Source organism: Podarcis erhardii (assembly GCF_964252035.2).
Source record: "Podarcis erhardii genome assembly, chromosome: 8".
NCBI lineage: Eukaryota > Metazoa > Chordata > Lepidosauria > Squamata > Lacertidae > Podarcis > Podarcis erhardii.
The window spans coordinates 61,325,854-61,341,229 of NC_138499.1; the positions used below are offsets into that span (position 1 = coordinate 61,325,854).

A 15,376-nucleotide genomic window follows, 5' to 3' on the forward strand; every position below is an offset into this window, starting at 1 on the left:
ATAATAAATTGTTGTTGTTGTTGGTAGATTTTACAGATCGGTGGCAATATGGACACGGGGTTTTCTCTCTATGCTTAGCGCGCCTGAGCTAGCAGAAGAACCAGAGCTCTCATTGGGCTGCACTCTGGTCCCTTTCCCCTTCAGGAGTTGCAAATGCGCTTTCGTCTTGCGGCCACTTAAAAAAAAACCAAAAGCCATTCGGACCGGCCCCCCAACCACAGCATGGGCGCCACCATGGCAACTTCCGAACCGCCCCCGCCCCCAGTTGCACGCATGCGCCGTGGAGCTTCCCCCCCCCCAACACAAAACCTCCCTTTCACCCAGTTCGCGGCGCGAGGCCTTTCCTTTCTGCCCGTCACTTTCTCAAAACCCCGCCTCACACGCCAGACGTCCCGAGCGCCGATTGGCCAGCGATTTCCCGCTTCCTTCTTCCCCTTTGACAACCCGCCATTTTGAAACGTTGTTGATTTTTATTTTTTTTTCCTGGGGAAGAGTGAGCAACAGCCTCACGTCTGGTCCCGCCCCCCTCCTTAAGTCTCTACCAGTCGCTGCTCTTGTTACCTGAGGGGTGGTGTGTGTTTTTTTCCTTTTATCTTTTCTCTCTCTCTTTTTTAAGAAATACCGTGGCTGTCCGCCATCGCTGCTGCTGCTGCTGACACTTTCTCAGAAGTGCCCCGAGGTGCCCGTCTCGCGACGAGGTGGGTGTTCCGTTGCTCCCGGGATAACGGTCGAAGGCGAGGTCCTAACGGCCTGGGTGGCGGTTTCGAACGCCCAGGAAGCGACGTTTGCCGCGCGCAGCCCGCTCTGTGGAAACGGTTAAGGCGGCAGGGAGCCTCCTTGCTCGGAGCCTGACAGGATTTCTGTTCCCTCCGCCCGGCCTTGACGTCTCTTCAGCGTTTCCCGCCGGAATCCTCTCGCCTGACATTATTGCCCTTGTGGGGGGCTTAACCGTTTACTTATAATGAGGGGCAGATTGAACACGGAGGGGGAGGGATGAGGGCTACCTCTCTTTCTCTGTCTTCTTCTGCCTCGGTCCCGAAAACCCCGGAGCTTATCAATGCTTAAGGAAGAGATGGTTGGAGCATGGAGTCACGTTTGTTTTGCCAGCGGGATTCTTTCAAAAGGTTCCGTTTTGCTCGGAGTTTCTGTCGTGCTAAAGCAAAAGCCAACGGAAACATTCCCCCAACAACAACAACCCTTATTCCAAAAACGTCACTGCTTTAGTTTGTTTTAGGAAGAAGAAAGTACAGCAGTCCTAGAAAGACCATCATGGGTTTGAATGGATTAGGGCCCACCGGTTCGGGTGCATGAAGTGGCTTCCGTGTGCTGGTGGTTTTTCATAGGTGTATGTAAAAGTTTAAATAGAAACTTCACATAATGGGGTGAAAAACAGTACAGTTACTGTCTGCTGCATGTTTTGTTTTGACCTCTGGGTGGGCTTCAAATATTTTTGGTTGAAGTGCGGATATGATCCAAGTTAGTGTTGGTGCATGGAAACATAAGACAGTTGTCATTCTACCACATACCTTATTTATGGGGCATCAAATTATGCCAGCACCACACACTATTAACATAATGTGTGATCGTGTAGGATAGCAGATTTCCAAGTTGTTTGGATTGTTTACCTCCTTCCTTTTATGAAATCTTGTTAAAAAGACATGCCTTGTTCTGTTTAAGTCACTTGGGACCTTTATAACTAGGAATCCGTGTTGAAACCCAAAGCTCAAAATAATTTATGCAAAGTGTATACAGTTTATTTTGCAAGCACATGTTCAGCTTGCATGCTTTAGTCAGTGTCCAATATTTGCATACTTCTGAACTTGGCCCCCAGAACTATTTCACTGGATTACAGGTAGTAAGTGTGGGTGTAAAAGCGTGCGAAGACCATGAAGAATAAGTAGCCATACAGATCACAGGAACTTGACTCTTTCCTTCTTCAGATGCTGCCTGAATTTTTATGTCATTAAAACTAGTTTTTAGAAAGTTTCTTTTTAACAAAGGAGGCTATAGCTAGATTTGTGTAAAATTGCAGAGGATTAAACACTGTTATGTATAATCAGTTGTATGGGGAAAAATTCCTTAGAAGAAGCAGTTGCTTACTCCCAACTTCCGTAAATGTTTTTTCATTTGTCCTCCAGCCCTAGCTTTTACTTTGCGGCATATTTATTAGCCATATCTGATACATAAGGCAGTTGATGTAAACGTATGTAAAACAGTCACACAACTGTTAATAATGTGGTACAGTATATGAGAACTTGCTGTTAAGGAGAATTCCTTTCTATGTTGCAAGAATGATGGAAGGGCACACGGTCAAATGTTATTTTATATCAAAGTCATATTGACATTATATTTCCCCTGTATTTTCATGCAGAAGAACCAACCATGTCATCTGTAACTGAAAAAGATGGTTCACTGTCTGCTGAACAAACAGAAGAAAGAGAACCGGAAACTGAGGACAAAGTTGAAGATAGTGAAGAAGAGGAGGAGGACGAGGAGGAGGAGGAAAAAGGTAGAAAAACGCTAATGTGAAGGAACACTAGAACTTGCACTAAGCTAAATATTTAGGTCAAGATCAAAAAGCCTGTATGTGCAGCAGGGCATTTTAGAAAGCTCTCCAGATGTAGTCCCTTGCCCCCATCCAAGCAAAAACACTCTAGAATGGAGTCCAACATAATGTGAAGAGCTGCAGCTGGAAAGAAAAGGCACTTTCCCCTCAATGTCCAGTATCAGATGGCACTGGAGATGAAATATTTTTACGGATGCATTTATGGAAAATTAGTTAAAAACAATCTTTGAGTATTCTGTAAAATTATATGCGCACTCAGTTTTTAATAATGATAATAAAAAATGATAGCTCTTCTAACTGAGATCAAACTGTAACCTTCTGAGAAGATGTTTGGGTTGCTTTTTCTCTAGTAATTTAGAGCATTAATAAGTTATGGGCATCTCTGCAGAGAGTACAGATGTGCTTGGGGCTCAGAAAAAGGTAGGAGAGCCAAGAGGTACAAGTAGGATAAAGTGGACAGTTTTGTATAGGTGATGGAGAATAAGCACTTCTTCGCCTTGCTCTTATTTTTATATAGGAACAGCCATCTGTTTGTATAAACTTTATGTTGCATGTGAGTAAGGTTTTAAACGCACCTAGGTTACATGTTTTGTTTATTTACTTGTATATTAGGCAAAATGGTGAGTTTAGTATTTGGAAATCAATAATCTGGTTTGATAGTCATTTTATAGTCTTTATACGTATATATTACTGGATTGTAAGCTTTAGATAATTAGAGTTTAAATAGTTCTGTGTATAAATAAAGGTGACCTGGGCTGTTTCTCTTCCTCATTGTGTTTTGCATTATTCCAGTTCTGGTGGTTACTTCCTTTGTTTCAGGGTTCAGATATTGAAAAGTATGATGAGTGGCTTGCTGATACTTTTCCTATCTAGTTTCTCAATTTTAATTAGAATCTGTGTAGACATGTTTGTTCATAGAGGGACTAGTTTTTTGAGGTCAATACGTATTTTATTAACGTATACTTTCTGTGGGAACTAGCAAATATTTCTTGTTAGTTGGAGAATGAGGAATGAAGTAGTGTCAGTCAGGTGTGTATGTAAAGTCTCCTTTCCAGAGCCAAGCTTGAACACTTGTTCATAAGTCGCCATTACAACGCTTCTCAGTTACAATCCTTCACAGCGCTTGGGGGAGGTTGCGTTTTCTTACGTGACTAGAGAAGGGCTGTTGTAGATTTATTTTAACAAGTAAAATAAGTACAACATTTAGTGAACCTTCAGAAATATTCCAGCCTGGAATTCCTGGTTTCAGAGTGAAAATTGCCACAGATGTGGTGGCAGATCTGTAGATCTCCATGGCAGATCTGTAGTCCAACCCTAATTTGCTACAGTTTTGGGTGTTCCCAGAATGTTTCTTAGAATATTAAATATGTACTTTTGATCTATAGGTCTGTTTTTTCTATATGGTAACTGTGTTTCAAAATTTTATATATAATTGTCTATTTCAGAAAAGAGTCTCATTGTTGAAGGAAAAAGAGAGAAAAAAAAAGTAGAAAGATTGACCATGCAAGTTTCTTCATTACAGAAAGAACCTTTTACAATTACACCAGGCAAGTTATTTTTTGCATACTGTATATTGAACATGAGTTATTTTTACATGTTTTTAAGTAGCAAGTACTTAGAACTCATCTTGTTCCAAATAATTCCAAATAAATAAAAATAATACCAGTTTTATTATTTATATGCCTCCCATCTGATTGGGTTGCATTGGAGCCATTATATCAAAATGTTGAAATTATTGTCTAAATTTAATTCAACACTTGACTGCCTTTCAAGCAGAAGCATGTTAGGTAATCTTAAGGAGGACCCATACAATTTTTAAAAAAAAAAAATATCCACAGCCCCTGTCAAAAAATTATACAACAATACCAATCATTTAAATATATATGACTGATAACTATAACCACCTCATAAGTGTAATCTAGTAACTATTAGTAAGCATTAATGTTGTTAAATAGACTAATGTAATACATTTTCCCTTTCAGGAAAGGGACAAAAACTTTGTGAAATTGAAAGAATACAGTACTTTTTAAGCAAGAAGAAAACAGATGAACTTCGAAATCTGCACAAACTTCTATACAACAGACCAGGCACAGTAAGCTTAGAAAACACTATCAAATTTGTTTTGAAAATGTCATGAAATATAGAATGGCCTTGTTTCTGAAGGCTGAGACTCTTTGAAGTCCTAAGATGTAAATAGATTCCATTTAAATCAGTGGAGTGGGCTTTTCAATAGCTGGTTTGTATGTGAAAACTACATTTCCAGGCCTTACTTGTGCTTCCTGGAATTATTAATTATATTATCTTTTTTCTTTGAGCTTTTGACCCTATACAAAGGGTATTTGAAGCTCCCATCTGTTCAAAAACAATTTGCCATGTGGTTGTTACAGTGGAAATAAAGTGAATCCAAATAGCTCTTTGCCTTACAAAGCTAGATGTAGTCATTTGGATCTTATGCAGATGACTTTGGAATGGAGTCTTTATACTTTAATTTGTCCACCACCCCCTATTTGAATATTCATTTTTTTCTCAATAATCCTGAGATTGATAAATGTAGAGTCTGCTGGTGCTAGAAGTTACTGGCACAATCCTGTCTTTGCTCAGGGTCTTAAGCCTGTTTTTGATTCTCACATTCCATCCTTGTTTTGTTTGAAATTGCTGCTAAAACAAGTGGCCCTGTAACAAAATACTGCATTGTGTAGTGCTCCTGTTCAGGGTTGCAGCCACATCACTTTCCAGGAAACTCCATTCTATTCTCCCTCAGATTTGCATTCTTCTTCCACCACCACACCTCCCAGTGGTCAGCATCCTATGGTTACTGGGTTGTTTTGGAGTCTGCTTTTGCGCGTGCGCACACACACACACACACACACACACACACACGTTTGCATGTAGACCTTGGTTTTCCCAAGCCTGCTGATACCTCCCTCTTGGGCATTAATGATACCATTTTGACTATATTAAAATCTACAAGAAGAATTATTTCGCTAAGGGCTTTATCCAGCACTGCACATGTGGACTTCTGCTTCCACAAGGACACTTGAGCTTCCTTCCCTCCTGCACCCCTCTAAAATCTGCTCTGGGTTGTCCTCCAACCCTCTGGAGCAGATTTTAAGGTCATGCAGGGGGAGAGAAGAAATTGAACTTGTTGAAATCAAGTTTGTTCTGCTCATGCATAGAAAGGGTTATATACATAGGAAATAATAGGCCTTCTAATATACTTTGTCTATTTTATTTGTAAAATGCTTAAGCTTATCTTGGTTATGAAGAGCAAAATTGCTTTATGAACTGCTTTTTAGATACTTTAATTACCTGTATAATTTGTCAATTGAATCCAAATCTGTCTATATAGAAAACAGCTTCTATACAACATATTCCATACAAACTTACCAATGTTTCAGTACATATTTTTACTTAGTGTTTTTTTTTTTAAAAAAATTAATAGTGTACCTTTTGTTTCTCATGAATGTGATTATTTGCAGCATGTAGCAGCTTGCTGTCTTACAGAAATTGATGGAGGTTCTTCCTGAAAAATTCCTTATCAAATAAGGGTATATGAGCTATTTTAACATTTGCTCTTATTTATTTCATACATAATTAGGTAGTTATATTCAAAGGTGAGCAAAAATTTATGTGCTAATCTTGTAGCCTTGTTTATAGGCTACAAATTTGCAGTGCTCCTTCAGCGGCAACTTGATGTTCACTGTGCTATCTGGCTGAGCACCCTTTCCAGCTTTACCTTTGAATTGATTCCATAATTACCATGTGTCAGAAGATCACAACTGCCTCAACAATGCAGGGTCACTTTCCTCTCTTTCCTTACTGTACTGCACTGTGGTCTTCAAAGATAGGAAAGTGTTGCCTAGGTAACTGGAAGACTCTTCTGAAAAATGGTGATCATTGCAGCTGCAAATAGTCAGAGAAGCAACACATTTGATGGTAGACTCAGTTTGTTTTTGGGAAATGTTGCATCCTGTTTCCCTTGAATTTTCTGTTGACGAAAACTTGTTCTAAGCCCTAGTTGAACTGCTTTGGATCAAGACCTGCCTGGTATAATGCAAATACCGCTCTAAAATGCATGTTATTGTGTTCTGTTTTAGGTTGCTTCATTAAAGAAGAATGTGGGCCAGTTCAGTGGCTTTCCATTTGAAAAAGGAAGTGACCAATATAAGAAAAAGGAAGAGATGTTGAAAAAGTAACATTTTAAAACTTTTTAGTATGATCAAGTTTCATTATTTATGCTAATACATGCATTTTAAATCTTGAGCAGAGCAACTGCTTCAAGCCCTGTTTTCTATCCCTGCACATTTCAGTTAGTAACTTCAGTGTATAAGTATTCTATTTCAAACCATATCCATAAACATTACTGAAGGATAGTTTTATATTACACATGTGAACATTTTATGTCTAAAATGAATGGGTTTACTGGTGCTGAATTGTTTCTAATTAACTACTTAGTTGAAGATACAAGTGAGTATCTTGTTCAATAAAATATTGCTATTTTCATGCACAAACTTGAGGTATGGTCTTGTGAAATTTAAGCACATAAATATTGGTGATTTTTCTACTAGTTGAGTTACACATACTTAATTTTCCCCCTTGAAATGAAAAGCACTTAAACGTGCATACCTTTGGCTAAATTGTGTCCCCAACATTTAATTCAAACTTAAAATTCGCTGCCACCTTAATATTTGTGCAGTACTTTTGTAGAACTTAAATTTATCCAAAATAAATTTGCAGTTATAAACAGTATACAAGGAATACTATATTTTGTGAAGTGTTTTAAGATATTCAGAATCTGTTGTTGTACATGTGGCAATGTCTTTTTCCTCCTGGCAGTTGGTATTTCCAGTTTCCATTATAGTGCAATTTCCAGCACTTCCCTCTATGGAGAGGGCATAAGCTGCTACCAGTGTACTTAGGCTGACTTGTGGTAAAGATGGCAACCCATAGAAGCTGCCCTTCCTTCCATTATCATGCAGACTCTTCTAGACAATGGTGGTATAATCATGTTGGTAAATAGGGGTTGGCTGTAACTTCTGAAGGGTGAATTTTATTCCTTAGGGCCTGCACAGGTTTCTCAGTTGTTGCACTGTGATGGTTCTAGGGGTTGCTCGTGCGTATTGCCTGAGTGAACCTTTTCTGTCCGGACAGCCACTCACCCGTGGCTGTCTCAATCGCTGGCAGAATCCGTCAGTGGGCGTTTCTTAAACTTCTTCCAGCAAAGAAGCTCTTTGACACCTAGTCTCCTCCTACTTTCTCTGCGCGAAAGCCTTCTGCGCAAGGAGGGCGTAGGCAGCGGAGGACCTCTACTCTCCCCGCTGGTCCCCGGCAAGGAGTCATGGGACCGCCTCGCCGCTTCCCCCATCTGCCCCCCTTCTCCACTGGTGCTACGCTGATTCTCTTCCCCAGAAGATGGGCTGCCTCTCCCAATCCCGGGACGCTCTCTGGAATCCCTCTGGATTTTGCTCTCTCCCTCCGGCACTGATGGCAGTTCCCTGAAATGCACCACTGATCTTTGCGTAAACTATAAAAGCTATACTGTGGCTTCTTTCTACTGACAAAAATTTGAGAAGGTGTTTAAATAAATGAATCCCTATACCCTTTGAACTCTATCTTTGAATTCTGTCCTTAGCTGTAAAATATTTCCTACCTGCCTGGTTGGTATTTCTAGTTTTATTATAAGTACTGTTTTTATAAGACGGGACATGCAATCATTGAAGAAATATTGTCAAAATGTCAATTGCATTTCTGTGGTTTGTTTAATTTTTGTGAGTTGCCTTGAGTTTTGAAAAAATCAAAAAGTGGAGTATAAATAATAAATTCATCAATTGTATGCTTGTAAGATATATTTGAAAGCGCCGGTAGTCAACTAAACTATCTCTTTGCTCCTGTGTATTAAGATCAACTTTTATCAGCTATGTTTAATAAAGGGTATTTCTCTCTAGGTACAGAAACGCAATGCTGAAAAGTATATGTGAAGTTCTTGATTTGGAAAGATCAGGAGTTAATAGTGAACTGGTAGCCAGAATCCTAAACTTCTTAATGCATCCAAAACCTTCAGGCAAGGTAAGACAAGAAATAATAATGAAGCTATATTTAAATCACATTTATCATCTTTGTGGTGATCATGCTTTTTATGTAGAGTTGCTATTGCTGTCCCACGTCAAACAGTTGTTGAGTTTTGTGTGGCTTGCCCCACCAAAAAATCGCATGTATGCTTTGCTTGATTCATATATGCTCTTGAAGATGTAAGTAACATGACTGCAATTCTATTAAGCCACTAGTGAACATCTTATTAGGTTCTTTATTATATATTATATGTTGTTCTTGTGGAAAATAAGAGAGATGGAAGAAGGCAGTCAAATAGAACAAAGGCAGAGCTCAAGGGGAAAATGAACAGTAGCATTCTCCTTACAAGGAGCACTACAAGATCACTAGGTTTTGATTGCACGTTCGTATCTCTTCTGAGGTTCTTTATACAGAGACAATGCCTAGCAGCTATTAAACATTTGTTACAGCTGAGGCCCTTTTAAAAACAAATATGCAATTTCTATTGAACAGTGTATATGAAAACACAAGTTTTCTTCCACGAGTTTTGAGAATGAAGCATTCAACCTGGAGTAAAAAGCTCAATAACAAATTATGTTCTCATTGTCTTACAGTATTAGGCAATATTACCTAACAATTTATTAAAAATGGAAAAGCGATGTCTCTGAATTTTGTGTTTCTGCTTCTCTGGAAAAGACAGACACCAACAGTCAGCGAGGCTGGCATCTGAAAACAAACAAAGAAAAAGATGTCTTTATTTATAGCACTGCCAGGAATACTGCAATAAGACTCTTCAAATGGAGAGTGAAATCCTTCCTGAGCTTGTTGCTTTCCAGAATTTTCCTCTGGAACCACATTTGTGGAAGGTATCACCCATATATTTGGCATCAAACATGGCTCCTGTCATGGGAAACAAAAACTCAATGGCAACATTGCACTTGCCAGTCTTCCATATTCAAGCTGCTGATCGATAGCTAAAATAATAAGTGGAATCTGCAAGAAAACATTGGAAGTGCTGTTGTGCAATTCCATTCCCCCTCATTGGGCTATTTTGGGAGGATGTTCCCCTACTAAAGATCTTAAAATGAAGGATTGTATATAAATAAACAACTTTAACCCCTCCCCAATAAAAAACTCAACAACTTTTGTGGCAACTCTAACTTATGCAAACTTTGGAGTCCCTCCAGATCTGCTAGTTCCTCCATCTTCTACAGGTATGATACTGTTTTGGCTACATAAGGAATGGAACTCACAGTATGACCATCTTAAATAGAGGAAATACCTTCAATTGAATAATTATCCTTAAATAATACATGTATGTAATGTCTATAACTTCATTCTAAAAGAAACCTGTAATCTCATGGTACCTTTTCAAAATGACCATAGTGAAGGATAACACTTTGAAGGTGGTTAAGGTCTAAGCAATTACTTATCCCCCATAGAGTCTTATAAATAAATAAATAGATAGAGAGTTTTAAAACTATTTTGTTGTTTGAATTGCCTCGATTTTCAATATTTAATAGCCATTGCCAAAATCCAAGAAAACACCTAACAAAAGTGGGAAAAAGGAACGCAGTAGCTCTGGAACGGCACGGAAAGGCAAGCGCACTAAATGTCCTGAGATCCTGTCAGATGAATCCAGTAGTGAGGAAGATGAAAAGAAAGAGAAAGAAGAATCATCTGAAGAAGATAAAGAAAGTGAAGAGGAGGTAGGACCTATTTGCATACTGTCCATGTTGAAGGCCAGCTACAATAGGCTCTCTGATTTGCTTAAAGGGCATTGAGCTGGAGATGATAGGATTATAGAGAAAAATATTTTCATTCCATAGACCTATTGACTTTTAAGTTATTTGCTTAGTGATCAACAGACTTAAACTTGAAAGTAGTGACTAGATGCTGATAAAGTACAAAGACTTGTTTGCTAGAGGTGTGGATAGGAATGTACCACAGGTTCATTGTTCTTCGCATAATTACTTGTTATTTTAGGGACAAAAATGCTTGGTGCTCACCTCAAACAAAGGTACAGTTCTCAACAGAACTAGCTAACGCCTTTCAGCCTCACACCTTCATCCATTGCAACCTTACAGTGACAGCATACTAGCAATGGGACACTGTCACTATCTGCTGATGGCTTTTTTTGGGGGGGGGGGGATGACAAAAAAATGGTTAGCAGGCCAAACTTAGCCAGTTCACCACCTTCACTATATAATGCAAGGTAACTTTTGTATCCCTGCAAAAGCAGAAAGGCATGTTCTCTTAAAATGCAGGGGCATTATTAGACCTAGAGAGAAATAATGCAGTTACAAATAGCTTGCATGTGTATTTTGGCTTTGCTGCAAAGAGTGCTTTCTAGCAATAAACTATGCTTTAGCAAGAAGCTTCATAGTGTTAGGAGTGGTTTATATTGTAATTGACTTTGATGCTCTCTTTATCACACCACAGCCACCTAAAAAGTCATCCAAAAAAGAAAAACCCAAGCAAAAGACAGCTGTGAAAAGCAAAAAGGGCACAAAGAATGCTTACGTCAAGAAAGCAGATAGCAGCACAACCAAGAAGAATCAGAACAATTCCAAAAAAGGTGAACCTATCTTCCTGGGGTCCTGCAAACAGACAGGGACAAGAACAGAAGAGTATATACAAATACAATTATACATACTTACATAAAGTTGGGGGGGGGGGCATAAAGATGGATGCTTTGTAACAAAGACAGAAAAGTGAATGGAAGAATGTTTGACAGCAGGGCATTGTGGTAGAATGTTGGGAGGAGTGAGAGCAAGCGGCAGGTGAAGAGCGTCAGTTGAGAACAACAGTTTAAAAAGAGTGGCTGAAGAGACGAAATGAAAGGAAAGAAATGGTTAGAGTTAGCATGGCTTTTAAGGAGAAGAGAGTTTTGTTAAGATAGGGCATTAGAACTGAGCGTTCTATATTAAGCGGCTGCTTTTTCTAGGTATTATGTTCCCTAATATATGTGTGTTTTAACTGCCTGTTCTGGTTTGGGTGGATTTTAAGGTTAATATACATCATCCTTCATACCTTGTGTGCATGCACTTAATCATAGAAAGCCTGGACTCAGTAGAGTAGCTAAGTGACTGATCTAGTGACCTCCCTGGAACATGGCTTTGTAGGAACCCCAGGGAGGAGGTAGGTGGCAGCAATGGTGAAATGGCCGATGGTTTTAAGGGAGCAGGAGACCTTTAGTGGTAGGTAGGTAGAGTTGGGAGATCAAAGGTAACAAATAGGGGATATGCTGGGATATGTGAGCAGAGAGAAGGGAAACCACAACCCCATAAATAGTTTTTGAAACTTCTCTCCATTTCCAAAGAAGCTTGCTAGCTGGTCTTGGCAGCTGTCATTTGAAATGCCCAAGTTCAAAAGTGCTTGAACACAACTAAGTCATTCAGTTTTTTGGTCCAGGTGAAAATGTTTAATTGGAAAGAAATCATTATCCACATTTTAATTGAAAAATATCTTTACATTTAGAAAGTGAGTCAGAGGATAGTTCGGATGATGAGCCTTTAATTAAAAAGTTGAAAAAGCCACCTACAGATGAAGAGCTGAAAGAAACAGTGAAGAAGCTTCTGGCCAATGCAAACCTAGAGGAAGTTACAATGAAACAAATTTGTAAAGAGGTACAGATTTATGACATTAGTTTTCCACTTTCGTTGTTTTGCTTGCAGTTTACAGCAGTAATGTGGGTTTTTCTGGAAAGTTTTCCTTTGCAAATTAGGGAAATTTGGAAAACTCCCTGGGGCCCTAAAAGTCTTTGTTACGTTGGAAAAGTGGAGTGGAGTCAGACATGACATATAAAGGATATGGTTAACTATGCTTTGAATATTTGACTTCTGTGGTGCAAACTGGGGGAGGGAACAATTTTAATGAGGCTTTAAAAAGCAGCCTCCCCAAATGTAGTAGTCCCAATCCAGATTCTTACCTTTCATGCCTGCTCTTAATGTATTTTAAAAACTAATGAGATACTGTTTGTGGTACAGCCAGTTTGACCCTTAGTCATTGGGAGAATGTTTGGAATGTACTATTTGACTTACCTTTGTGTTAAATTGGTTGTTACAGGTGTATGAAAGCTATCCCAGTTATGACTTGTCTGACAGAAAAGTCTTCATCAAAAAGACTGTGAAAGAGGTAAATACTTGATCAATGAAATATCATGTGATGATCCAAATATTAAAAGCTGCTCTTTAAATTTGGAAATGTTGGGTACCTAGGAAGATCTCAGTTCCTGAAATTCCACCCAAAGTTTACTCATTTATTATGCTTAGTTTCAACTCAATAAATTTAAAGTAACTTTAAGATAGTCCCCCTTATCTAACGTTTCACAGTGTACCCTTAAAGGCCTGTAGTCCATCCTTAGCCATATTTACTTGGAAGTAAGTCCCATCAATTCCCCTGGAACTTCCTTCCAAGCAAGCTGTTAGAATGGCAGCCCTAGCAATGTGTGGGAAGTGGGATTTACAAAGTAGGTTAAAGATTAAAAGTACACAAACTCTTCTCTTTTTAGCTCATTTCATGATCTAATGGGAAGAAAACGAATGCTGCAGACTTGTTCCCGTGGATTTAAATATTTTACAAACACCAGCAAAACCTTTTTTTAATTTTTGTTTTGTTTCGCCCTTTTGGGTGGGCATAACATAGTATTTAGTCAGGGATGATTCTACTGGCTTAATGTTCTGAGTGTTAATGGAAATTACTTTAACTTTTAAAAATTGCATTTAATGCAGTTCTTAGGTTTTTGCATGGCCATCAATGTTCCCTGCTTTTACTTTGTACATCATGGAATTTCTTTGTACAAGCAGATTTAATATAGCTATTGTAGGTTTTAGTGCATTGTAATGTAGAGAATTTTTAAAAAATCAGTTGATACGAAAACTGTTGTATCTGTATGTACACATGCCAAGACTGTCAAATACTGCAGTATTGGGCATTACTTTTAATTTGAATACATACCATTCATTCAGGAAGAAGTCACATGTCCTGATCATGAATGCTCTAAATTATGTTATACTATCTTGCATGTGTAAGATAACTGAGAATTGTGAAGAGCATAGTAACCTGCAAATTGTTATTTTTGTACTTTTAAAAGCGTTCTGTTTGTATATATATGCTTAAAAACAGGTTGTCGGGTTTTTTAAAAATATCAGTGTGTTTTAGAAGATTTATGACCAGTGTCAGTGTTCAGGAATGAGGCTGAAATTAATTAGGAAGCAAGTTTAACTAGCATTTAAAAAGATGGTGTTTCTTGCCTTATAAGGGAATAATTGCACTCATATTTTTCAGTGTTTAACTTGCTAGAGTGGACTACAGCTAATTTTGTTCCAAAGGCTTGACATGATACCCTACACCAAAGGGTGACAAACCTCTACCCTGTTGGTCTAATTAGGTCCAGCAGGGGACTGCTTCCAAATTATGCCCACTTGCCCAGCCCCACGCATAACTGATGTCAAGTGGGAGGCAGGTAAAGGTGTAGCCTTCACTTTGAAGTACATTTCCCAACAGTTCTATTGAGAAATAAATACATAGGAAAAACCAAAACAGCTTTGAGAATTGCAGTAAGCATAAGAATCTTCTCTGAACGTATGTGAGCTAAGTTCATATGCAATTTTTGGTGTTCAGCTGTTCTAGAATCCCTATAAAATCAAGCTCCCTTCTGGTAAGGAATAACTTAACGATCTTTGTGGTATCCACTGGACAGGTTTCCTGTGTCTGTATCCAAAATTAGGCTATATTGATAAATGAATAGGTGTTTAAATGTATTAATAGACACCTGCTGCTTTGATTCAGTGTAAGCTTTGAAATTTAAAACCTCAGTTTTGCAAACAATTGTTCATTAAGTTTTATTTAATGAAAAGTTTCATGAAACTTTTTGTTAATGTGCACACATGATCATGACTTAAAGCTCTCAATAAATGCCAAACAAGTAAGTGTCATAATGTGAAATGTAACTAGCCCCCTCCATTACTGTATTGATTCTAAGTTCTGCTAATGTATTGTTCAGGAGTCAAAAGTCACAGACCTATGTTCTGAAACTAGTCGGCAACTAGTAAGCTGATCAATCTATCATTTTTACTGCTTTCTTTGCATGTGATCCTTTATATTAAGGCTGAGTGTAACTAAGTTTTGTATTCAATAAATGTCTTTAAGAAAAATGTATATTTTGATATTTTAATACATGTACAGTAAAAAAATGATACAGAAACAAAGGTGCCTGTTGTGTATCACCTTGCTTTATAAGATACAAGAGTATTCCAAACCCAAATGTTGAGGCGTAATCTGTGCTAGAGGTGTGAACACATCAAACCCTTACTTAACCTTGAGTAGATGTATGGAACAGGCAGTGACCGTTTTATGTGTGTCCGATTGATGCACAAACTCCCAGAAGTGGCAGATGAGCTGTGGCAATGGATGTGATTGCATGGTATTTAAGGCCCAGTGGGCCTGAAGTGATGGCCTGCTAGGCTGGAAACAAGTGTGGAAGGCAATTTCAGAATTATTGCCACCTTCTTCCATCAGATTGGAAGGAAGTGAACTTTGCCAAGGAGTATTGCTGCCATCTGACATGGAATCTTCGCCTGTTCCAGGAAATGTGGTTGGCCCTAAAGTCTGTTCCCTCTAGCAGAATACTATTACTTTGAAAGGATCGTCAGAAAGGAGCAGTGGAGTAGACATTTGTCATCCTAGTTAATAACTGAAGTAATTGTTTTGAGACTGACATCCTCTGCATTTTCCAGGAGGGGATGAGTTATAAATCCA

General features: G+C 38.6%; 2 protein-coding genes across 3 annotated transcripts in view; one reads left to right on the plus strand and one right to left on the minus strand.

Annotated features, from left to right (window-relative positions):
• Nucleotides 1-703, minus strand: part of RNF144B (ring finger protein 144B) — a 72,018-nt gene extending 71,315 nt beyond the window's left edge. For both annotated transcript variants that reach the window (XM_081873461.1, XM_081873459.1), the window contains exon 1: nucleotides 562-703. The gene's annotated coding sequence lies outside the window, so the exon portion shown is untranslated. The remainder of the gene's footprint in view (nucleotides 1-561) is intronic.
• Nucleotides 365-14,772, plus strand: DEK (DEK proto-oncogene). Its single transcript, XM_081873447.1, has 11 exons — nucleotides 365-698; nucleotides 2,372-2,509; nucleotides 4,012-4,113; nucleotides 4,549-4,658; nucleotides 6,664-6,758; nucleotides 8,512-8,632; nucleotides 10,138-10,323; nucleotides 11,057-11,192; nucleotides 12,095-12,243; nucleotides 12,683-12,751; nucleotides 13,128-14,772. The coding sequence occupies exons 2-11, from the start codon at nucleotides 2,383-2,385 to the stop codon at nucleotides 13,137-13,139; spliced, it is 1,107 nt and encodes a 368-aa protein (XP_081729573.1). The 5' UTR covers nucleotides 365-698; nucleotides 2,372-2,382; the 3' UTR covers nucleotides 13,140-14,772.
• Nucleotides 14,773-15,376: the final 604 nt, after the last annotated feature.

What these genes read in the sequence shown, in the direction of transcription:
- DEK (XM_081873447.1), top strand. Translation starts at nt 2,383, where the DNA reads ATGTCATCTGTAACTGAAAAAGATGGTTCACTGTCTGCTGAACAAACA. An exon ending in TATACAACAGACCAGGCACA is followed by an intron (nt 4,659 to 6,663) that starts GTAAGCTTAGAA and finishes GTTCTGTTTTAG; the next exon opens with GTTGCTTCATTAAAGAAGAA. An exon ending in AAGGAAGAGATGTTGAAAAA is followed by an intron (nt 6,759 to 8,511) that starts GTAACATTTTAA and finishes ATTTCTCTCTAG; the next exon opens with GTACAGAAACGCAATGCTGA.